Source organism: Cavia porcellus, unplaced genomic scaffold (assembly GCF_034190915.1).
Source record: "Cavia porcellus strain 051 isolate PalLab524CR breed Dunkin Hartley unplaced genomic scaffold, mCavPor4.1 scaffold_16, whole genome shotgun sequence".
Classification (NCBI taxonomy): domain Eukaryota; kingdom Metazoa; phylum Chordata; class Mammalia; order Rodentia; family Caviidae; genus Cavia; species Cavia porcellus.
The window spans coordinates 54,973,997-54,997,811 of record NW_026947499.1 but is presented as its reverse complement, the minus strand read 5'-3'; the positions used below and the strand labels follow the sequence as shown (position 1 = coordinate 54,997,811).

At 53.6% G+C, this 23,815-nt stretch overlaps 1 protein-coding gene across 3 annotated transcripts in view; it reads right to left on the bottom strand.

The window, feature by feature from the left end:
- Positions 1 to 4,502: 4,502 nt before the first annotated feature.
- Il21r (interleukin 21 receptor) overlaps positions 4,503 to 23,815 on the bottom strand; it is a 32,287-nt gene continuing 12,974 nt past the window's right edge. The window contains exons 2-11 of one of the 3 annotated variants that reach the window (XM_063226713.1): positions 18,649 to 18,753; positions 18,249 to 18,325; positions 16,847 to 16,980; positions 15,330 to 15,432; positions 13,613 to 13,812; positions 11,362 to 11,519; positions 10,407 to 10,584; positions 9,582 to 9,690; positions 8,625 to 8,709; positions 4,503 to 7,230 (exon numbers count right to left, since the gene is read on the bottom strand). In XM_063226713.1, the coding sequence (XP_063082783.1) occupies positions 6,481 to 7,230; positions 8,625 to 8,709; positions 9,582 to 9,690; positions 10,407 to 10,584; positions 11,362 to 11,519; positions 13,613 to 13,812; positions 15,330 to 15,367 (1,518 nt within the window). In that variant the 5' untranslated portion in view covers positions 15,368 to 15,432; positions 16,847 to 16,980; positions 18,249 to 18,325; positions 18,649 to 18,753 and the 3' untranslated portion in view covers positions 4,503 to 6,480. The remainder of the gene's footprint in view (positions 7,231 to 8,624; positions 8,710 to 9,581; positions 9,691 to 10,406; positions 10,585 to 11,361; positions 11,520 to 13,612; positions 13,813 to 15,329; positions 15,433 to 16,846; positions 16,981 to 18,248; positions 18,326 to 18,648; positions 18,754 to 23,815) is intronic. The other 2 variants (XM_013141726.3, XM_013141727.3) reach the window with 2 other exon arrangements.

The window sequence follows — 23,815 nt, the reverse complement described above, 5'->3', positions numbered from 1 at the left end:
GATGCTTTTAGTTTTGCTAGTTTTCTGTAGTGGTCCAGGAACAGCTGGGCCTGGCCGTGCCTAGGAGAGCAGGGGAAGGGGAAGTGGCTGTGAAGAATGCCAGCCTGCAGAACGGGAGGTGTGGGCAGCCCTGTCCCACCGCCTTGGCCCCAGGGGACCCCCACACCTGTCCCCAGGACTGTCCCCTCTGAAGCAGTGCCCGGTATCCCACCAGGCCTGCGGGAGGGACATAGTCCCTTGAAGTTCTCTAGAGCTGACAATGGGTGAATTGTGTTTAGTTACATTTTGAAAATGTGTTGCTTTCACCTTTAAGCAAACTTAGACTCTGACTTGAAAGATAGAAAGGTGTCACCGCAGAGCACTTGCCATCTGTGTGGACAGTCGGTGCTGCTCAGACCCTGATCACTCTGGGCCAGACAGCACTGAAGCGGGCAAAGCCCAGCGCTTCGTGCACTTTATCATACACGCATAAAAAAATAGTGTTCTGTGGGGTTTTTTTGACATGAGGTAAAAAATAACATGTAATCTGAGACAGCCACACAGATGCTCATTACGTCTGTAGGGAGAAGAGGAAGGGTGGGCTTGGGACCCAGCGTTTGGACTCAAACTACGGGTGTTAATTTTCTGTCCACCCAGCAACCCACTCCCCCAGCCCTGCCCGTCTGAGGCCGAGGCTCTGTCCTTCTGAGCTGTGAACCAAGGTGTCCAGCAGCATGGTGCAGGCCAGTGGGAGAGAGCCACCTTAAGGCCCAAGCTGGGAGCAGAAGCAAGGACAAGGCTGGGTGAAGTGTCAGGGGACGCGCCTGAAGAAGTAAACCCAGGCTGTGAAGCGCTCCAGATTTAGAGCAAAAACACTAAGCGCTAACTACTGGCTAAAACCCGAGAGGGGCAAAAATGAGGGCAGTGCTGGTGCCTTCTCAGCCCACGCCCGGCCTGTCACTCCCCCCAGCAGGGGCCGGAAGGAGCAGAACCCAGACGGCCTTGGCTTCATGGCCCCAGGTCCCCTGTCCTCATTTTAAAATCTCTTTCCTGAGAGAAGTGTACAAGCTCATGTTCTTATACATGTAAAATCTTACAGCTGTGGCTGGAGCCCTGGCTGCCTCCTTCGGGACCAGCCTGACTTCACATCTGCACGCATCTCTGCACCCCCTGGGGGTGCAGAACGGTGATGTCGTTTGTGCATGAAAGGTACTGCAAGTGTAGCTCACTCTCCTGTCCCCAACATCCTTGCACACCTGTACCCACAAGTGTAGATCAGTCTGTGAGGCCGGTGGGCAGCTCCCCGTGCTGAGGCCTGCGTTCATTTGCTTTTGCTCCTTGGTGCGCACGCACTCTGCTTCCTGGCCCCCACCTTGCTGCGTGGGCCGCCCTCATGAGGCTCCCCGCGCCACACCTGTCTTCCTTCATGCTCATCTCTGTCCTGTTCTCTTGCTACACAGCCCCTGCGCCTCCTGGCAGCCTCATTCCACTGAGGCCTAGGCGAGGTCCCTGCTGTGTGGCCGCATGTCCTCTGAGCTCCTTGCCCACCCTTGTTCTCCAAGGCCCCTGCTGATTGTACTGCCAGGGGTTTTCACCCCATGGCTGTGCGTATGCATGGGGTGTATACATCTGCCCAAGATCCAAGGCGAGCCCTTCCACCCCAAGGGCTGAAGCCAGCTTTCCTCTGACTGAATTAGAGAAACGTAATGTGGTCATCACGAGGTTATTGTGAGGATTATAATAGGGTCTCTCCCGCTCACCCTCCATCCCCCATAATCTACCACGTAGCTTCCCAGGACAGCCACAGCCATAGAGGGAGGGCATGGCCTTCAGCCAGTGCCTACCAGTTCCAGTACTTGCCAGCAGGGGGCAGCAGATGCCCAAGCACCTTTCCTGAAGATTGTGTGTCAACAGTTTGTTCCTCTGAGAGGTAAAACCTGGCTGGGGTGGAGGTGGCTTATCTACAGAAATGATAACACAATAATAGCAACACTTCCTGAGCACTTGCAAGGTGCCAGCCACCAGCTGGGCGCTTTACACATGGGAACTTGGTCTCACAGCAGCCCCTAGACGCAGGTGCCCTCGGTATGCTCATTGATATATCAGGAAACAGATGCCAAAGGAGATGAAAAGAAGTCACACAGTCAGAGGCCAGCACACAGGTCCGCAGGCATTCCTGCCCCTGGTGTCGCCTTGACACCACTCTGGAGCGATAGGATGGGAAAGAGCACTCAGATTGTTACCGTAGCATGGGAAGAGCCCTCATGGGCCCGTGGCCTGAGCTGGGGAGAGCTCTTGCCCATTTACGGTTGTCAGGGAGTTCATGGTCCCGTCCGTCTCCGTGCCCTGTTCTGCACCTGTGTGGGTCCGGCAGACGGCCCCTCCTCTCTGCCCACTGCTTCAGTCCTGCCCTGCCTTAACCGGCTGATTCATTCATTCGCTGACTTCATATTCTGAGCCCCTGCTCAGAGCCAGGCACCCTTCTCAGCTCTTAGACGCAGTAGCGACTGCAGGTTCTGCTCTGGTGATGTACACACAGTAAATACTATGCATATGTAAGAGATAAAGAGATGGAGTTTTAAAATTACTTTGTTTATTCCGTTTTTGTTTCTTGTAGTACTGGGGATTGGACCTAGGATCCTTGTACCGAGTTCTCTCTCTGCTGCTTTTTTCACTTTTTATTCTGAGATAGGGTCTTACTAAGTTGCCCAGCTTGGGGCTGAGCTTGGAATCCTCCTGCCTCAGCCTCTCAGAATACTGGGATTGCAGATGTGCAACACGACACCCACCTGAGATATGTTAGTAGGGTATAATAAGTGTTATAGGAAGAATAATGTCAGGTTAGCTGCAGTTTGAGGAAGGGGCCAGCCCTGAGAAGGTGACAGTTGGACCAAGATCCAACTCCTGTTCTCACTGTGCTGAGAGGTGGCCCACTTTCCTGCGTCATGGTTCCCTTGCTTCTTGTCTCTCCGCCCTCTGCAGAATTCCAGCACTCACAAGGGAAGACACAGCTCACTGCCCATCGCCCTGGCAGTCTTATCTCAGCTGTTAGTGGTGCGTCCAGGGTTGGATGGGCTGTGAAGGGCTTGGCTGCACCCTGGCCCTGGTCACAGGCAGTCAGGACAGGCAGGGACAGGCAGGTTTGCCCTGTGAAGGGGATGCCCACGAGTACAGCAAGTGGAGTGCAGGTGGGGGACTCCCTGGGCCCCCCTTCCAGCGTGATCTGAGCTGCATCCTCTGCCTCTGTTCCATCAGAGCACCCCGGGAGCCCCAGGCAGTGTCCCCATCTGGGACCCTGCAGAAACCACTCAGTCAGGTCTAATCCTGGCTGAAGAGAGTGTGAGCATTGCACCTTCTAGAATCTCATAGCTGGGCTGGGACAGCAAACCCACACCTGAGGACCTGTGAGGGTGGAGGTGTCTCTTCCTGTTCCTGCCCTTTCTTTCATCCTGAGAAAGCCAGGAGGCTCATTCTTGCCCCTTTACAAAAGAGGAAACTGAGGCTCTGAGACAGTGAGCACCTTGCTGTGACCATTTGGACAAGTGCAGGAGCTTGGAATTTTACTTTCAGTCAAAGGATGGAGCCCAGTGCCTTACACGTGTTAGGCAAGTGCTTGACTGCTGAGCTACACTCTCAGCCCCTCAGCCCCTGATGTGGCCCCTTAGGACAGAAGGGATGATACTAGGACAGTGCTGCTGCAGTGACAGGAGCCTGCTGAAAGCCAGTGTTAGCACAAAAATGGCCTGCATCATCTGATTGGCCAAGTCAGGACACTCTGGGGTGTGGTGCTGACCAATAGTCCCATCTCAGCAGTTGCAAGTGGCAAAGGACTAATTTGTTGCTCACAGAACAAGTCCGTCCAGGTGGTCTGGGAGCCCTGATCCATATCTCTTCACACTAAGGCCCATCTCAATCACCACCAGTCACCACAACAGGGAAATTCTCTAGGGGCTGTTGCAACTGTTGGTCAGATGCCCTGTCCAGAAGTGAGACTGATCACTGCTGCTCATAGTTCATTGGCAAGTCTGGTACTATGGCCTCCTCTGACCACAAGGAGCCAGGAGGTAAAGTTCTGGCACATGCCTAGAAGACCACAGTGGGAATTATTTAGTGAAGAGCATAATGACTTCCATACTCGAGTGGCTCAAAAGTCCCAGAGGCATGTGGGTTTCAGGTATAGTTGGATCCAGGAGCTTGAGAGACATAAAAAGACTTCCATCTCTAAGTCCTGCTTTCGTAGCATGTTGTCTTCGTCTCAAACAAGCTGCTCCCTCCTGGTGGCCCCCAGCAACTGTCAGTCCCTCCTTACAGCCCAGCAAGTCCAGTAGAAAGAGAGCATGAAGCAGCTTGGGTTGTGTTTCTCCTGGACTTGTCGTGTGGCCAGGAGAGTGGACTGCTCTGGTTGCCAGCACTGGGTGTTCCTGGCAGGACAGGTCACTGTGCACAGCTCTGTGCAGTCACTGAGTTAGTAGCTTGGAACTAGTCATGGTAGAGGTCTTTACACCAGGAAAATACACAAACGCTACAGATGGGGCTTTATTGCGTGTCAACCGTATGCCAGACTGGGGATAAAGCAGTGAACTAAATAAAGTCACTGCCCTGGTAGGACTCGTGCTAGGTCTCTTGGCAGTTTCCAGCACCTATTTCTCTGTCTCTGCATCCAACCTGTCTTCCTTCAGGCCTCTGACTGTCCTTCTGCACCCATGCAGCCTTCCACCCTCCACGCTGCCTCCACGCAGGAACCCAGCCTGCCCACGAGACCTGCTCTCGTCGCCCTTTTGCACCACACTCACACGTGAGCGATCCAGCAGCATCTGCATCAGAGATGAGGCCGGGCGGAGCACGTCCTCCCCAGGTGGCCCCAGTCTCCCACTCCACGGCTGCAGAGCTGAGCGCTCCCTGGGGAGCTGTGGCTCAGGCGGCGCCTGCACCTTGCTGCATCCAAGAGGTGTGAAAGCCACTGCACACCTTCCCCCCACGCTGTCTCGAGGGTATCCGGAGGGGAGGGGGGCAGTATGCATGTGCAGGAGCTGTGGTTTCCCCTCGAGTGCCCATCTAAGCCCCACACCCAACACCTGTCGACAGCTTGCTATTAGACCCAGTGGTGTTCTAGAACTTTCAGCCTCATGCTGGCACTGAGAGTGCTTGTGCTCTCCCTCAGTGACCTCCCTGAGATACTCCCGAAGCAGACACAGACCTTCCTTCTGTGTCAGATCTTTCTCCAGAAACCCGCTGAGCGCAGCCTGGGACAGGCGCTCCCTCAGGCTCCTGAAGGGAATCACACCCTCAGGCCTTACCCCTACCTGGTCCTGAAAAACCCAAGCCACCTCTAGGGGCATCCTTAGAAGCAAAGCAACCTAGCTTCTGAAACCAGGCGCTTTATGTAACGCCTGGCACTGATGGGCAATGGGGTGTTTAGCTTCTTAATTCACATTTCAACAGGATCGCTGAGAAATCACTGGCAAGCAGCTTGGCTTCCCCTGACTCCTCAGGGTAATAAATAAGGTGCCAGGACTGAGCAGGGGAGGGAGAGCAGGGTGCGGTGGCACACGGGGCACACAGGGTATCACTCCTGCCTGTGTCTCTGTGTCCCCTACCCCACTCCGAGTACTACAGGGCAGGGTCCTTTGGGTGCCATGCTACCTGCATAATGCCTGGCATATAATTAATTGGTACTTGATAAATAGTTCTGGGGTAAGGGGATTTTTAAAAAGAAGAAAAAAAGTGGGCAGCAGAAGTCAGAAAAAGAAATCTTGGTTAATGGGGGCTGTTTCTGAGGCAAGGCTGAGTGACTTTCAGCCTGGAAACCCCCTGTGCACCTGTGCCGGGGGCTGACCCTGACACCAGGCTGCCAGCATGGTGGCTTCTACCCCCCACCCCCCGGCGCCAGCCTGCCTGGCCACAGGCCACAGGCGGCAGGAAGTTGTGCATGGCCCTCTAAGGCGGGTCATGTCTGCCTCACTGTCCAGACAGGAAAACCCTCACTCTGGGCTTCACAGGCGAGAAGGCTCAGAGTCAGCATTCAGACCTACATCCTGGTCACCCCCCAGGGTCACTGTGGACTCACACTGTCCTTTCTCCTTCCTGAGAGGTGACTGGAGCAGCCTGGATTTCTTGGGCTCCTAGCGTTGGGACCTGAGGGACTGGGCGTGACACCTGTCCCAGACAGCACCTGATCCCAGCACAGTCCCCCTCAGCCTGCAGCAGGCAAAGAGGGGCTGGCATCTGCGCCCCACAGGCACCCCAGCTGCCCACACTCCTGGCACAGGAACAGACACAGGTGTGGCAGCTGACACACACCACAGCCATGGTGTGCATGGCACACCAACCTTCACACAAACACACAGACATGAGCACTGTAAACATTGGACCAAAGCCCAGCAGGAGGCCCAGCAGCAGGCCTCTTCCTGTCACCATCTAGCTGGCCCTGTCTCTGGACCCTGCCAATGGGTTTGTCCTGGCCCAGTGGCACGGCCAGTCCTAGACAGCCTGGCCACTTCTCTAGCTGGCCTGGGGCTCAGGTCCCTCAGGCAGAGGCTCCATGATCACCCACTGGCGGAGGTAGCTCCGGGGTGGATCCTCGTCCTTGGGGCTGGCAAAGTCACACTCCACTGGGCTGCCGCAGTCCGAGCCTGCAAAGCCGCTATCAAATGTGTCCATGTCCAGGCCAGCGGGGGGTGAGCCCGCCTCACTCTCGGAGACCCCCCCAGGTGACACCCCACCCCAGGGTGGCTCCGAAGCCCAGTCCTCCTCATCTGTAGGAGGTAGCTTTAGCTTGTGCAGCAGGCTGCCCAGTGGCCCTCCCAGCCGAGGGTCCCCTGCTGAGACGCAGCCACAGGACAGAACTGTGGTCCCGGTGTCCAACAGAAGGTGCTCTGGGCTGGGACCAGGCTCCAGGCCAGTGTCCAGGTTCAAGGCTGGGTAGCCGTCCTCCTCACAGCTGCAAGGCCAGGTGCACAGTTGCTCTACATCCGCCACTGTCACTGTGTGGATAGACAGGAGGCCATAGGGCCGGTCCTTCTCCTCGCTGTAGTCTGAGCCGTGCGGACTGCCGGCCATGGAGGAAGACTCGGGCTCAGGGGCACCATCGGACTCCAGCAGGTCTGTAGACCCCGTCAGCCCCAGGGCCTCCAGCCCCTTGGCCAGATTCCGTGATGAGTGGCCGTCAATCACCTCCAGAATGGAGGGTGCTGCCGGGCTCCAGGGTCCCAGCTGCAGGCTGGAGGCAGTAAAGGGGGCGCTCACCCACTTCTGTGAGAGAGAAAGAAACAGAGTCATGCGGGATCAGGCTGAGTTTGGGGTACACACAACATAGAGACACAGAGTCAAAAGCAGCAGAGACAGGACAGCCAGGAAGAAAGAAGCAGCGAGACATGGGGAAGAAGAGAAAGTCACGGAAAGAATCAGGAGCATGATGCCGCACTGCCAGCTCCCGGTCATTGTCCCTTCCCCACTCTGGGCCTCAGTGTCCCCCGAGTTGGGGAGTTGCTGCTCCAATCTGTCTGCCCACATAACCTGTGTCCCCGTGGCCCGGTGTCTGCTGGGAGCAGGGCGAGAGTCCCAAGCCTCGGCACACACAGGTGGGAGGCCCTGGGTCTGTCTCAGAGCCCTGCCCTGCACCCTGCGTTCCTTCCTGCCTGATGGCTCTCAGAGCCTAATGTTCTCTCCTGTCTGTCTGTACCAGGAGAGTGGACACTCAGCTCCAATAGTGAAGGATAAATTTTACCAATGGAAAAAATGAGTGGGGAAAGTCAACAGCAAGCCATTTGGAAGGGCTTTTGGGTGCCACTGCATGGAAGTGGTGGCCCTTTCCCTCTGAGGCCCCTCCCTCCTCACCCGCTGGAATCCTGCCTAGGACTCCAGGGTCTCCATCCCATCCAAAGGCAGCCCTCCCTGGGGAGGGGAGTCTCAGGAAGAGTGCTCAGCTCAGAGCCATGACGGGCCACCACCCTGATGTGGGGTCATTTCTCAGCTGCATGGCTTCGAGTGTGATCCTTTCCCCCTCTCTGACTGGCTTTTCTCATCTATGCAGTGGACCCACCCCCGAGGGTGCAGCGAGGTTTAAGTGATTCCTGTAGACGGCTCCTACAAGGGCCTGGACACAGGTACCAGGGTGAAATTGACAGAAAATCAACATGACATTTGAGCTTCCAGAAAGAGGAAAGGGCAGGTCCCTCCCTGCCCTGCAAAAGACAGTGTCCCTGTCTGAGTGTCAGTCTCCTCTGCGTGGGGAGCTCGGGGGCTGGAGGAGGGCAAGGCACAGGGCTGGAGCTCAGGCTGGGCTGACTTCCTGCAGCAGCAGGCCGGAGCTGAAGGCTGAAGGTTACCCCTCCCACCTGTCACCACATCCTCTCCTTGGGCGCCCTCTGCTCTGCAGCGAGGGGCAGAGAGCCCTCCCTTTGGCGGTGGCGGGTGGCCTTGATCTTGCACTTGGCAAGTGCTTGTGTATCCTGCAGGCATCCAGATCCTCTGCAGAACTCCCTCCCTCCCCTGCCCTGGCCACTCCACCCCTGCCCTGCAGTGTAGCTGGGAGGCATTAAAGCCTAATGTCAGTTCTGCAACACAGGCTTTACTGCCTACACTTTGCAGATGGGGAAACTGAGGCAAGGGTGAGATAGGCCTCCCAGAGAGGGCAAGGCACCTACCTTGAAATCTCCTCTGTGGCTCTCATACAAGGGCTGGAAGAACCGCTCTGGGCTGGGCACAGGTGCCCACACCTCCTTCCACAGTCTAGGGGGAAAGGGGTCTGGTCAGTCTCTGACCACAGCCAAGGGTACACACCTCTCACTTTGACGCTGTCTCCTTTATCCTACAGATGCTCAACACCTAGCAGGACACAGCCTAGGCTGGGCCTCAGTAACCACATCCAGAAAATGGGAGCAGCAACTGTCTCTCAGATGCCTCAGGATTAAGGTCTGCAGCCCACAGTGTGCAACTTCCTCCTCTGATCCAGAGATGGACTCTGCAGGGCTGGGGAGAACCTGATACCAGCACCTAGCATGCAGCATGGCACTCTGCTCAGCTGGAGCAGCTACCTATTTCTGGCATCTTAATCGTTCCCCTTCCCATTCTCATTCTCCATCTCTGAGCTTAGCATCTGCATGAACAGCAGTGCAGAGTGAGCTGCAGAGCTCTGCCCGTTAGGGAGGGGTCAGCAAAAAGCGGCTGGCCGTCCCCCTAGCCAGGGCAGGCACAGACCCACCACATAAACAGATCAGCGGACTCTCTCTCTGACAAGTGGGTGAGGTGGGTAGATAATTACACCAGCCCCCTCATCCCTACCTGGAGTCCCCTGGTGCCTCTCAGGGCTCAGAGTTTAAAAAGCTCTGAGCCCTGAGGAGATCACAACTGAGGTCTCCGTGAAGAGCACAAGGTTTCATCCCCAGCTCCTCCCTATGACCCTGGACAAACGCCCCGACTGCTCTGGGCTTTGGTTTCCCTGTTTGTGAAATGTACCACGCTTCTAGGGCTGCTGTGAGGTGGTCTACAGCCAGTAAACATGAGGTGGTTATTCGTCACCACTATCATCACTGACACCATGACTGTCATGTCTCCCATCCTGGGAAGGCCCTTTCTTTGCTTCCCTGGTCCCCTGGCCTCACCTCCAAGGCAGGCGGATCTTTAGGCCCGCAAAGACGAAGGCCGGAGGAACCAAGACAACCAGCGACAGGAGCAGGAGCAGCAGGCGGGTGTCCCAGCCTGCCTTGGACTCTGCGGAGAGAGCAAATAGTGGGTCCAACAGAGCCCCCGTCCAGAGCCAACGGGGATGCATATGGAGTAAGCAGGGGGGGACACTGCAGGTACTTCAGGTAAAGAGGATCTGGGTTCAGATCCCACTGCCACCTGCTGTCACTTGGATCTGAAGTGATCCCCAAAGGGGTCACATGTTAAAGGCTGGTCCCCAGCCTGCAGGGCTATGGAAACATGGTGGAACCATGGGGTGGGAAGGTGCAGGAAGTAGAGCATTGGGACCTGTCCTCTAAGGGGACAGTGGCACCTTGATTCCTTCTCTCCTCTTTGCTTCCCAAATGCCACAGGAGGAACAGATGGCCTGCATCACACATTCCTGCCATGACGCACTGGGCCAAGAGACCATGCACTGAGACCTCTGAAACCAGAAGCCAAAATTACCCTTCTCCTTTGCTAAGCTGATTGTTTCAGGAATTTTAGCACAGTAATGGAAGGCTGACTAGTACATCTGTTTGCGACTCAGGTTTCTCCTCTGTGAAATGGAAAATCTGAGTCTCACATTCCAGTTAGCAGGGTAAAAAGCTGGTTAAGAAGGCATGGCCCGCACCTGTACTGCAAGCGGCAGGGCTCCAAGCTCTGGGGAGGAGCCATGCTGCAGATCTCAGGCTCCTCTGGGGCAACTGGGCCAGGACAGGGTCGGGCACCAGAATGGGAAGCCCACTCTGCTTCACACCTACCCTCAGGCTGGGTCTGAAAGATGACAGGGTCACTCCACTCGCTCCAGGTTCCCGAAAAGGCTGAACCCGGCTGAGGTCCTGCCCGCACCTGCAGTTCGTAGCTTGAGTTTTTGCGGAACTCCCCGGGGAGAAAGGAAACACTTCTGGAATCCACGGAGATCAACTTAGTCACTGGACTCTGCCATGATAGAAAGAAGGCACAGGTCACCCAGGCTGGCCCCTGCTCTCAGCAGACCCCCCCTTGCAGCCCTTTCAGAGTGGCAGGGTGCCCCTTCTCCTCCACAGCAATCAGGCCGGGGCAGCCCTTGGCCCACCTGTGACACAACCCCAACCACTCACCCTGGTCCCAGCAATAGACCCTCCTTGCAGGGACAGAGGGTGTCCCAGGAGTGGCCACAGGCTGGGACACTCCAGAGGGTGGACCTCTATGGGGTTCCTCCACAACTGGTGATGTAGTGATCTATGTCAGTGTGACCGTCTCTAGAGTGGCCTTTTCTAGAAGTTTCCATTAGCCACATCTTATCAATGGATATCTTTGGGAGTCGTCCCTGAGGATATTCTCAGCAATGGCTTTTATGAAAATCTTCAACTGGGGCAGTGAGAGTAGACAATTCCAGGGCCCTTCAGCTGTGACTGCTCTGGCTGGGGGCCATTCCAGTCTCTCGGGCCATGGGCCCTCTAAGCAAAGGACACTGCTGGAGCCTCCAATCTGGGACAATTGGCCCTTGACAGAACTCTCTTGATGACTGTAACTCTCCACTGATGGTTCTAGAAACTTCTTGGGGAGGAAATGGGACTAAAGAGAGTAGCCATGAAGGTGTTTCCTGCTCAGGGAGAGTAGAGAGGGAGCGCTTACATCTGCAAGGGTCCTGGGGCTGCCACGCGCCCCTTCCAAGCCTCAGGCACTGCCCGCACACCTGGGTACTCCTGCCCCAAGCCTGCTCTTACTGCTCACCAGCGCCAAGGGGTCCGCCCGGTTCCTGTACTGCAGCTCATACCGCAGCTTGCCCCGCAGTGCGTAGGAGACGGGCTCTTCATAGTAATCCGAGCGCCAAGAGATGTTATAGTGTCCCGAGAAGGTCACAGTCACATTGAAAGGAGGAGCCGGCTTGACTGAGAAGGAAAACCCAGACCAAAGAAACAGGGTGAGACCGAGCTCCATGTGAGGAAGATCTGGGGAGGCAACAAAGTGCACCCCAGCCCTGCGGGCCATCAGCACCCCAGCTTTCTAAGCGATGCACTGGCTCAGTTGTGATCCGACTCCCTGGCTCTTCATGCCAGTGACGGGACTGCCTCTGACGGAGGGCTGCCTCCCTGATGCTGGACACACTGACCACATGCCCTGCAGTGTCCCTTGACTGTGGCTTGACTGCCCCCGGGGCTTAGATACTCCTGACTTGTGTGTGACTGAGCTTGGGGCCACCACCCCAAGCTTTCCAGGTAACCGTGACCCAGATGGTGGTCAAAGTCATGGGGTTACCAGTTTCCCCTCCACATTTGCTTGATGGACTGGGGAGAGTCACAGCATGTGGTGTGGCTTAACCTCCCCTTCTGTAAAGAGTCCAAGTTCTTATCTCTTGGCACTTCAAATTTCTCAAGCTACATACATGGTAGCTCCCAGGGGAGGAAGTGACGGGTTCTGTTGGTGAAAGATCCCGCCTCTGCCCATCACAGGCTTCCCTCCATTTACCATCCCCTTGTTTCCCCCTGCAGCTTGCTTGTGATCTGCCTGCCTCCCGCTCTGGACTTCAGTCCTCGGGGCAGAGGCTTTGTCCTCCTGGTCCAACCTGTGCTCCAGCTCCTAGCACAGAGCCTGGTGCGCAGGGCTCCTCAGAATGCTCCAGAGAGACACAGAGAACCGTGAGGCTGCTTGTGATTCTGGAACACTCTGGGCACTCAGACTGTGGCTGCAGGGTGAGTGTGAGTGCTTGGCATCCTCCGTCTGTGAGGGGAGCTCCACATCCTGGGAAGCCCTCTTCTCTAGGTTCCTGAGTGGCCTAGGCTTGGTGATGAGGCTCTCAGAGGAAGCCAGGCACATTGAGAACCACCCTGCAGGTGGCAGAGGCACCTGAGGGTCAGAAGACACATATGCTAGGGAGGCTCCCGTCAGGAGGAGAAGAAAAAACCACAGCAGAGAGCAAAAAAATGATACTCAGAGGCGCCTATCCTGTGAGGGTAGTGGCAGCCCCTTCTGGGCTCTGAGCTTCCCTGCCCAGGGAGGCCAGTGCTGCAGGAGCGGGCTGCAGCTGCCTGCACACTCGGAGAGGCAGAGCACGTGTGTCAGGGGACTTGCCAGGCCTGGCCCTCGTGGCTGTGAGTAAGGAGGCATCTGTGCTTGTGAGCTGAGTGTGCCACAGGTGGCAGGTGCACAGAGAGCCATCTGCAAGGGTCTGTGGAGGGAAGCCTTTAGCAGCCTGGTGTGTGAGCTGGGGAGACACCGAGTCCTGCACCTGGGTGGGGGTGCATCTACGTGTGCCTGGGTGTGTGGGAAGCCTCACTCGTGCCTGCTGAAGTGTGATGCTCACTCTGCAAAGTGTGAATCTCAGATGGCTGGCCACACCCTGTCCGGGCCCTGGGAGTCTGAGAGCAGCGCCTGTGTATGTGTGGGGGCCGATTCGAAGGTGCAAGTGTGTGCACACCACGTAGTCACGCATCATCCACACACATATGCAGACACACAGACACTCGCCCAGAGACACACACAGTCCCACACTCACAGAAACACAAGACACATGGACAAACCCAGACACACTCAGACAGACATACACTGAGACTGACAGACACACAGATGCACAAGCGCACACACATGCACACACCCAGACACATATGCAGACACAGACACACACACAAGCCAAAGCTACCTCCAGCCCCTTCCCGCCTCCAGCCTGGAAAGAAGTTTCGAGGTTCACTGGAGCTCGTGAAGGGAAGGAAATTTGGGAAGTTGTCTCTGGTCACCCTTCAGCTGTCCCCTCTCCGAGACCCAGGGCGACACACCAGAGGTGAGCAAGCATTGACTGAGATCACAGAAGCAGGCAGGAGCTGGGCCACACCTGGGCGGGGTCCCCAGCCCAGCTCCTTCTCATTCTCTGCTGCCTTCTGAGGTGTTAAGGCCCATCACACTATAGTAAAAACTAGCGCATCTAAAGAGCAAACTCAGGGGCAGGGAGGGCCGGACAGGCAGGGGAGATGGGCCGTGGGGCACTCACTTCTGCTAGCCACCTGGAAGGAGCCGCACTCCCGGGAGTAGCCACCAGACTCGTCTGTCACGTTGACGGTAAAGCTGTCATCAGCCATGAAGGAGTACACGTCCATGTGGCACGTGTGCGTGGCGTGTGTGGCATTGTGGCTGGACCTGTGCAGGCTGCAGAAGGTGACCTCGTCCTGCAGTTCCACATACGGGTCTTGCCTTGGGAGACAGAGATGCGGTCACAGCTGGAGGCCAGTAGGGCTCAGTGCTCAGGGTTGGGAGGACTGGGGTGGGGTCACCTGGCCCAACCATCCCCTTCCCTGCAGCTTTCCTGAGGGATCATGACCAACCCTAGCTTACATACTTCCTGGGGACCAGGAACTCATTACCTCCACCAGGACAGCAGCTCTCAACTTTGGAAATTTGGGCCACTATCACTTGGACCAAGCCTGGCTATGTCCCTGTTTGATTGTTGATTTTCAAGATGGAATCTAAGCATTTTGGATCTCCTTTCTGTTCAGCATCTCCTGAAAACCCATGAGAGCCTGTGCTATTATACAAAACAATTTCATTCCCTGCTCTGTGTAAACTTAAGGGAAGCTGGTGGGATGGGGTTGGGGGAAATGCTTTGATCTTTTAACTCCCACTGTGTAGAAATGATGGGTATTGAAGTATATATAGGAGCTTGTAATCACCCTCCAGGACCAATATGGATAATGTGTAAAATTTGCTGGAAAAGAAATTTTACTGAATAAAATCTTTCCAAGCAGCCAGCCTGGACTACTGTAATGGCTTTGTGATAGTATCCCAGCCTTGGTCACTTTCCCTGAAATCTATCTTTCTCTCAGTCAGTGAGGACTTTGAAAAACTCCCTGTCACCTCCTTGCCTGAAACCCTCCAGCAGCTATTATTTATGGCCACACAGTGAAGTCAGCTATTGACTTCCTCTTGCCTTCTTTGCTTGTTATTTCCCCTGGTTTACTCTCCAGCTGAAGGCTATTCCTCAAACTCACCCACAGGGCCTTTGCATATGCCATCCACCTGCCTGCCCTGTTCTTTCGCAGCTCAGTGGCCATTTCTTATCCAGAAAGGCTAGACCTGGCAGCCTTGGCTGGAGAGACCCTCCCCATCCTTCCCACCCCATATTCCAGTGTTTGTTCTTTGTCTGTCTCCCAGCTGCCACCCCTCTGTGCCATGTCCTTCCAAGATATCTGGGACTTTGCAGGTGTGAGCCCCACAGGGCCCCTGGTCAGAGGAGCATAATAAATGTGTTTGGAGTGATAACAGAGCAGGAGGTGGTAGCCCTTTTTATCCTGGGCTGCAGGGGAGCTAATGAGGACCTGTGGGTTTTGGTCTCTGGCAGCCTAGGTGTAATCGCATCTCCACCACTCACTGGCTACCTGAGCCCTCTCTGACCATGCTCAGCATGCTCCTCTGGAGGGGCCTGGAACCTGTAAGTGCTTGGCAGGTCCTGTGGGAATCTGGCTGTCCAGGCCTTTTTGGGGCTGGGGAGAGCAGCCCTGTGGCCTCCATTGCGTGTGCCTGCCAAGTCCTGTGAGTGGCAGTGGCTGGCGGTCAGGTGGGCAGAGTGGCCCAGCTCACAGAGCTCTTCCTGGAGTGAGATCCCTGAGGGAGCCCGGAAGGGACAGCCACATGCCTGTTGTTAAGCTCCCTGCAGAGCGCACGGTACTGTGGGTCCAGAGCTTGCAGTTTCCCGGTGAGGCCCAGCCACTTACCAGGTAATAGAGAGTGTGCTGGAGCGGAGGGTCCGCATCTCCACCACGCAGGTGATGCTCCGGAGGTAATCGGTGTAGCAGTCGAGGGCTGGGCAGCCCCAGCCTGGAGGGCAGGGAGAGAAGGATCTAGCGAGGGGCTCCCTGGAGCCCTGGTGTCCTAGGGCCGGGCTGAATATAGGGACCCGGGGGCCCCCAAGATGAGATCTGGGACACAGGGGATTGTAAGTTCCACTGCTTCAAGGCTGGTCACGCAGCCCAGGCTCTGCTTCCATGCAGTAGAATAAGGAATCTGTCCCATCTCTGTGTCCTCTCTGGGGCCCTGGATATGGCTTCCCGTCAGTGCAGCCCTCAGGGTAGCACGGCCTGAACTGCCCAGATGCAGGGAGCACTGAGCTTGCACACACTACACATCCCACGAGAGGGCCAGGACTCCACGAGGCTTCCAAGTGTGACAGTGACCACACGCCCCCACTGGCCTGCACAGGGAGGAGGCCTGGCTGGTGGCAGATGGCTTGGCAGGATGCTGACCCTGGCTGGCCGAAAGTGCTTTCTAAAGGGGTAAAGCATGAGAAAACCAAAGAGGACCTGAAGAGATCTGCAGAGATGTCTGTATCAACCTGCTGCCACCCTGACACACTGCCACCAAGAAGTCGTCCAAGTCACGCCCTGTCAGGTGACCCAGTGGGAAGAGTTAACACGCGCCCGACCCTCTCACTCTGTTCTAAAACAAATGTAACTGTTATTTAAATTCTATTCAATGCTTGACAAAATAAAGCTTAAATTTTTAGCTTAAATGTTTAGTTCTGTTTTGTAAAACCAACCATTTCTTCTCTGCTATGTACTAAAACTCACCCCTTTCCCTGTCTTTTCCCCCCCTCTCATATCAATGGTTGGATTCAGGACCTTCACACTGAGCTGCAGCTCAGCTCTTTCTAAAATTCTGAGACAGAGTCTCACCAAGTTGGCCAGGGGAGGCTCCCACCTCCCTGCCTCAGCCTTTCAGAGTGCAGGCCTGTGCCATATACCTTAACTGACGTTTCCCCTGGTCAGTGGCTCTTTCCTAATTTTCCCTGACATGTGACAACCCATAAGGTGAGGCACGTTCCTCCCTGGAAACACTTTTGGTCTGAACCTGAATTCAGAACCAGGAGGACTGTGGCTCAGAGCATCCCACGGTGGGGAGGAGAGCTCAAGGCTCTGGGGTTCAACTGTCCCTCCTGCTTCTCCGCATCTGGGCCCTGAGATTCTCTCCCAGGAAAGCCAGACACGTCTGGGCCAGTTCTCCACATCCAAGTGCAAGGCAGACATGGCTAATGGATTGCCGCTCTCCCCCACCGTGGCCTCAGAATCTTTCCAACTTGGTTCCCAGTGAGCAGTTCTGCCACAGTCTGGCTTGTAGAAGTGAGTCTTGATGCAGGGGTGGCTTGTTTGGGGAAGCACACAGGAGCCCCCAGTGCAGCTCAGGGTCACTAGTCTGGACACCTGGTGGAGGATGGAGGACTGACTTGCAGCCTCACCTCATGGCTGTGTCATCTCCATTGGTCCCCTAGGGCTCCAGTGGCTGGGAGAAAGGCTGCCTTTCTCAGCTGGCTCAGGTTCCCCAAGGACAGTCTTTGCCCCCAGAGGAGGGAGGAGCAGCCCTGGCGATGGCCTGAAGGATCAGGAAGTGAAAAGCCAGTCAGTGCCCTCATGGTGGCCAGGGCAGACCCAGGGCCACCCAGGCTGGGGCTGTGGAAGCATACAGGAAGCCAAGAGGTGTCAAAGTGGTTGTTCTGTCCCCGGCTTGGTGACAGAGGACAAGGCACCGAAAACAGTTGCTCCTATTTCTACTCATTAACTGGAGATATGGGTGCCCTCAGAGCTGGGAGGCATTTAAATGGGTCACACATTGCTGTTTGTGGCAATCACCAGAACATGACACAGATCAGAGGGAGGGACTTGCTTAGGTTGGAAACTCAATTTCCTCACTGGAAAACTGGGCACCACTGCAATGCCGATGTGGTAGAGCTGGCAGGAGGGGAGGAAAACATGGGGACCCAGAGTGGCAGGGGCTTGGATTTGCTCTCACAGAGCATGGAGCAGGGGTGGGTGCTCCAGAGGCTTCCCAAACCTAAGCTGGGGAGTGGGAGGTCATTGCCACTCAAAAGGAAAATAAAAACACGACATCTGTTTCCTGCAGGAGCTATTTGGGGCTCTGGGTCTTTTGGTGCAAACCAGAGCAAATGCCTCTGACTCAGCAAAGCAGGGGCTGAGTTCCGCTCTCCCTGGAGGACTTTGCATGTCCAGGCACTGTGGCCACCTCTTCCAGGAAGGCCTCCTGGCCTCAGGCCTGGACTTCCCGCTCAGTGGGACTCCCAGCTTGCCTGGCTCTCATCTCTGACCCTGTTTCCTCTGACTGCTGCACCCCTGGCTTTCAGGCCTCTGGGTCTTTCATGTTTGTCTCCCTCTCTCTATCTCAGGGGAGCATCAGAGCCTGCTGAGCATCCAGGGAATGCTGAGAAACATCTCCAAGGAGGGTAATTTTGTATGGAGAAACAGAGGTTAGTACAAAGCCAGGATTTGTGCCCCTGAGGGTGGGGAGCCAGCCAGAGCCAAGAGCAGCGACATCACTCATCTCCCTAGTGTGAGACTTGGAGATCCAAGCCCATGAGCTGGGTCACTTGAGACTCCTGCACCCCGCTTCTGGTCAATAGAGCGCTTTGGTTGGGTTCTTGTTAATGGAGAATTGGGTGTAGGAGCTGTACCAGTGTTAAGTGAGATGGCAGGTGTCACAGGGTTTGGGCGGGTACCTCTAGCCCAACCCATGTTCAGCTTTGTTGGGGGAAGAACACACACACACACACACACACACACACACACACACACACACACACACGTACACACACACGCACATGCACACATCATGTGGCAGCTACTTACCACCCTGGAGCATCAGCAGGAGCAAAGCAGCGACCCAGCCACGCGGTTGCATGCTGAATTCCCAAGCCTGCAGGAGCCTGCAAGAAAGAACAGCCCAGCAGGAGGGTGAGCCCAGCCTGTGGCCGGGGGCCTGGGCAGCCTCCTTTCCACTCCAACCCTCTCTGGAGGACCTGCTGCAGATTCTAGCATTTGCTTCAAAGAAACAAGGTCTGAGAGACTGTGGATAACCCCAAGGCTTCCTGCCCCTCAGAAATGTCTGGTTCCTCCTGAATCTCTCCTCACTCTCCCACGTGCCTCTGTCCTGCTTAGCAGTCACAGTGAGAGACTCAAGAGGGAAGGGACTGCTATTCTGCTGACCTTGCTAACCCTGTGGTATCTTCAATCTGACACATGCACTCACCTGCCACAATTATATGGATGGGAGGGACGGAGGGAGGAAAGAAGGACTGATTTGGAAAGTAGCATCCACCAACCAGCAATCTGAGTCCTCTGTGCCATAAAACATCTGTGAAGACATTGTCTCAGCAAATTGTCTTTTTACTAAATAACAAATCCAAGTCTCATCAATAAGGGACACTGCTGTTGACTACTTAAGATAGGGTTAGCCCAATAATGAAGTGTTTTACTCTATCTCAAAGCCCAGGATAGCCCCCTGGACCCCCAATTCTAGCCAACGTGGAACAAGACTGTCTGGACTCCTGAGTGAGCCTCTCTGGGAAGAGCAGTCTTGGATGAACGCGATAGGACTTCCAGGCTTCCAGAACTGTGAGCCAAATAAACTTTATAAACTATCAGACCTCAGGGACTTTGTTATGGCGGCAGAACATAGACTAAGACAGCCTGTTATTAACCCTAGAAGTGACCTCTGACCACGAGTGCTGGGGTCATGTCCGCCCCTCACTAGCACATCCACCTCTGCGACCGCATCCCAGCCCAGGGTCTAGCATAGCTCTGTCTGTGTCACCCCCAGTTGGCTCCATTGCAACCACAGGAAGAAGCACAACCCATGCTGCCAAAATTTAGGCTCCTTTTCCTCCCCTCCCAGATCCTCACCCTAGACTTCCTGGGGATGCTGAGGAGGCACCTGCTGCTTGTGTCCACCTGACATCCCTTCCCCTTTCTTCTGAAGTGCTCCTCAAACTGGGATCCCATCTCTGTGGTTGAGTGCAGCTGACTCCACCCTCCATCCATAGAATGGACACCTAACCCATCCTGGTAAATCCATTGACCACTTGTCACATAGGGAATGACTCAGGGTTAGGCCAATCAATGAGACAATCATGGAATTTTCCCCTCTTGGGGATATCTGCTAACCATTGTGGTTAGATAAAGCCTGTTTGCAAAGGATGGAAATCCTGAGATATGGAGACGAAGGATGCCCATGGAAGCATTTGAGGACCTGGATCCAGCCATACTTAATACCCACATCTGGACTTTCATTTACATGAGCCCCCGAAATGCCATATTGCTCAACTGCATTCAATTATATTTCTATTGCTTGCTACCAAAGATACCTGATATTGAGGAGTGGAGAAAAGAGCCTAGAATCTGAAGCCAGTGGATCTTGGTGCATGAATAGCTTTCTCAGATTAGTTGCTGACTTCAGTTACCACCTCTGAAATGGGAACAAAGCTGTCTATTGCACCTGGCAGCTAAGAATAGGCAGTGGGAGAGCAGATATGACAATGCTTCCTCAACTGCAAAGTACCAGACTAGGACCCAAGACTCCCGCTATTACTGGCCAGCTGCCTTGAATGACTCTCCAGCACCCTGCAGCCTTTGGTGCCTTCTTCTTTGCATGAATTCTCTCCTTGAATAACTATTGCCCTGTCATCCTTTAAACTCAGCTTTCCTGGCCTGCCTGCTCTATCCCTGAATCCACCCTGGAATGTTCCAGAACTCTCACCACTCGTGTAATGACCTTTAGGGTTGTCACTGGTGCCTTGATCTACTTACTATTTATTTTTATCTTGCCTTCTATTTTCACTCCAACAAACATGTTTCAAAAGAAAATTTGCTGTCACTCCCAGATGACAGATAACTAGGATGAAACAGAGAGGCACCATGTGCCACGATGGCTGAAGCACAGACCGCTCAAACCCCCTCAGTGCCGTGGGCAGACCGAGTGGCCACGGGCAGCGACCTAAGCTTCCTGGGTCCCAGGTCGTCGTCTGCAAAGTGGGGATAATTATAACTGCACCGCGCTCACAGGGCCCTGGGAGAACTAAATCAGTCATATTTGCAAAGCATTTAGAGCAGTGCCCGGCACACAGTAAACGCAACTCAAGAATTTCTTAAGCTATACAACAAGTACAAGGAAACTTAAAAGCTAAATTCAAGAAAGTAAAAGGCAGGCATTCTAGCAAGACCCTGCTACCTGTCTAGGACTTGTAGGAGCTGGAAACTCAGTTTGTCTTTGTGTAAAAGTCTAACCCTAACCCTAATCACTCTGCTGAGGGGTCCCACATCTGGACTTTCATTTACATGAGCCCCCAAAACTCCATGTTGCTCAATTGCATTGAGTGGAGAAAAGAGCCTAGAATCTGAACCCCAGCTCAGCAGGCTCCGGGAAACAGCAGCCTTGAGTGACAAGGTCTTGTCCATCCTTCTGTCCTCGGCCTCTGCCAGTCCCAAATCCAGCCCTCGATGGCTCATCTCACTCAAGCTGGCCTGGAGGGCCACAGCAGCCCATCCCCTCAGGCAGACCAGACCCCAGCGTGTCCTCTGCAGGGAAGACAGAGGGGGACCCGAGGGCCTCTCACTGTGAGAGCTCTGAGCCTCTTCAGGCTTCTATGGAGGAGGAGCAGAGGGCACCCACCTGCAATCTGCCAGATCCCAGCTCTGTGTCTTTCAGCAAGTTACCTACCTCCTCTCCTCCTTAGTTCTCTCCTCAGAAAAAGAATGAGGGTCACCGGTCTCCGCTGCAGGCTGTTGTGAGCGCAAACCGCGTTCCCCAGTGGAAAGCCCCATAGCCTTATGGATAACAGCACAAAGGAGCGATTTCTGGGGATGTAGTAACCCGGACTAAAAGTTGGCCATATTTCAGGAGGTCAAGGGGAAGTGGAAAAGCTTGGGGTTAGGAAATCAGACCAGAGTAAGTGCTGTGTTGGGAACGCAGAGTGCTTAACTCCACAGTAAAGACAGGCATGCAAATAAAAACCACAGTGACAGAGCTTTTAAATATTATCAGATTGGCAAAAAATAGAAGTCTGACTGTCTCGCATGGAGCTGAGGATATGATCTAACGGAGGCTCACATTCACAGCCGGTGGAATGTAAATTAGTACAAGTAGCCCGGAAAATGCTTTGGTATGATCTAATAAATGCAAATAAGCGCCTTCCCGAGACCCGCCGCGTCACTCCTACGTGCACTGCTAGAGACTCTCCGCAGGCGTACCAGAGTGTCCGCGGAGGTGTTCGCACAGCACTGGTTTTGGTAGAGGAAGACTGGAAACACACTCCATAGCCATCATCAGGAGGATGGAAAGCGTAAATCGTGATGTCATGGCTCAGGGTGAACATGACTCATCGGCCGAGGCACACAACAAAGCGAGCGACTGTCACTGAGACAGAGCGGAGAGAAAACCCAGCAAGTCAGAGGGGAGGGCGTGCGTGATATCACCGTGCGCATCACATTTCAGACCACAGAAAGCGAGCGTGGGTATCACTGAAGAGAACGTGCATGCATCATAAAAGCACAAACAAATTCGAGGAGACGGTAAACATCCAAGTTTTGAGCAGTGTAGGAAAAAGAGAGTGTAAGAAAAAAGGGTATCCAGGATCTCAACAATTTGGTGAAATTATCACAGGTATTATATTGTTATTATTATTATTAATTTGAGACAGCATTAGTAAGTTGCCCAGGATAGGTATAACTTGTGATCCTCTTGCCTCAGCCTCCCACAGTGTGGGGATTAGAGGTATCCACCATCATCCCTGGCTACAGTTATGTCATTATATATGTCTTCTTAATGATCAAGTTACCTCATAACATTTTAAATACTAGTTTTGTAACAGCACGTGGGGAGAAGACTCTTCCACTTTTGGAATATCTGGTACAGACGAATCCTCTCACTGAGAACAACTCTTGAATAGGAAATAAAAACTGGGGGAGACAACCACCAAGCTGTCCAGTCCCTGGAAGAAGGCAGATCGTTGAAACTTTGCAAGCAATTTCTCTTCCAGTCATTTGTCAAGTCAACGAGAACGAGCAGCATGCCAATAACTGGGCCAAAACACTAAGAGATTTTGGCAGTGTTACAAAGGAAGAATTGGGGTTCAGGGTCTGGTAGGAAATATGGGTCCTGGTGAGTACCCAGTCATTCAGAAAAGCCTATACCTTGGGAGTAAAGGAAAGTCTGGGAAGAGTTCAGACTCGATTGTATCAAGGATATCTATTCACATGCTGTGGGTCTTTTAGAAGAAAATTAAAATCTACTGGAAGAAGTTAGCATTCTCCAAAGCTTCTGTGTTTTTCAGACACAATGTCCCACATTCAATTAAAATTATAAGACACACTAGGAAACTGTATCAAACAATGAACAACCAAGAAAAGGAAAAAAACTATAAAAATAAACACAGATGATTCAGAAAATGACCTTAGAAACATGGTTTAAAATAACTACGTTTGGTATGTTTAAGAATTCTACCAGAAATATGGAATCTGTTTAAAAACTAGAAATCCTAAGACAGAAAACCGTACCAACTGTAATTTCTAAGAACTGAAGAGATGCAATTAGCAGCATACTTGAAAAACCAGAGAGAGGGTTAGTGAGCTGGACTTTTGGTCAACAGAAAGCAATGGATGGAAGTATGCAGCGGAAAATGTTCACATGTCAGACACTGTGAAAAGATACAGTGTGCACACCTCTAGGGCCGAGAAGGAGAAGAGGAAAAAGTGCAGATACTGGTCAGGCATTTTTCTAAAGTAACAAGACATTAAGCCACGAATTCCAACAGCTTTACCAGCCAGGCCTGGGGCACCTTCCTGCAATCCCAGCACGCTGAGAGGCTGAGACAGGAGGGTCACAGGTTCCAGTCCAGCCTGGCAACTTAGTGAAACCCTTTCTCAAAATTGTAAACAGAGCTGAGCGCGTAGCTCAGTGTGCTGTGGAAGGGAGCACTAGGAAAGTTATTTTAGAAGCTGAAATTATTTTACTTTCTTTTGTATGTGTGTACATATTGCAAAGGATGGAGTTCAGGACCTCCTTTAAAAAGCCAGCTTAGAATTTTATATACAGCAAAAACATCCTTTAAAAGTGAAGACAAAGAAATAAAAACAAAGGAAAAGTGAAGGCAAGATCACTTTGAAAAGAGAATTTATGAAGTTCCACAGTTAACATCATATCTAACAGTGAAAAACGGAAAGGTTTCCCCTAAGATCATGAACAAGACAAAGGCTCATCCTCATGATGCCTATGAAATATTGTATTAGAGGTTCTAGCCAAGGAAACTGTGGAAGGGAAGGAAGGAAGGAAGGAGGGAGGGAAGGAAGGAAGGAAGGAAGGAAGGAAGGAAGGAAGGAAGGAAGAGAGAAAGAAAGAAAGAAAGAAAGAAAGAAAAAGAAAG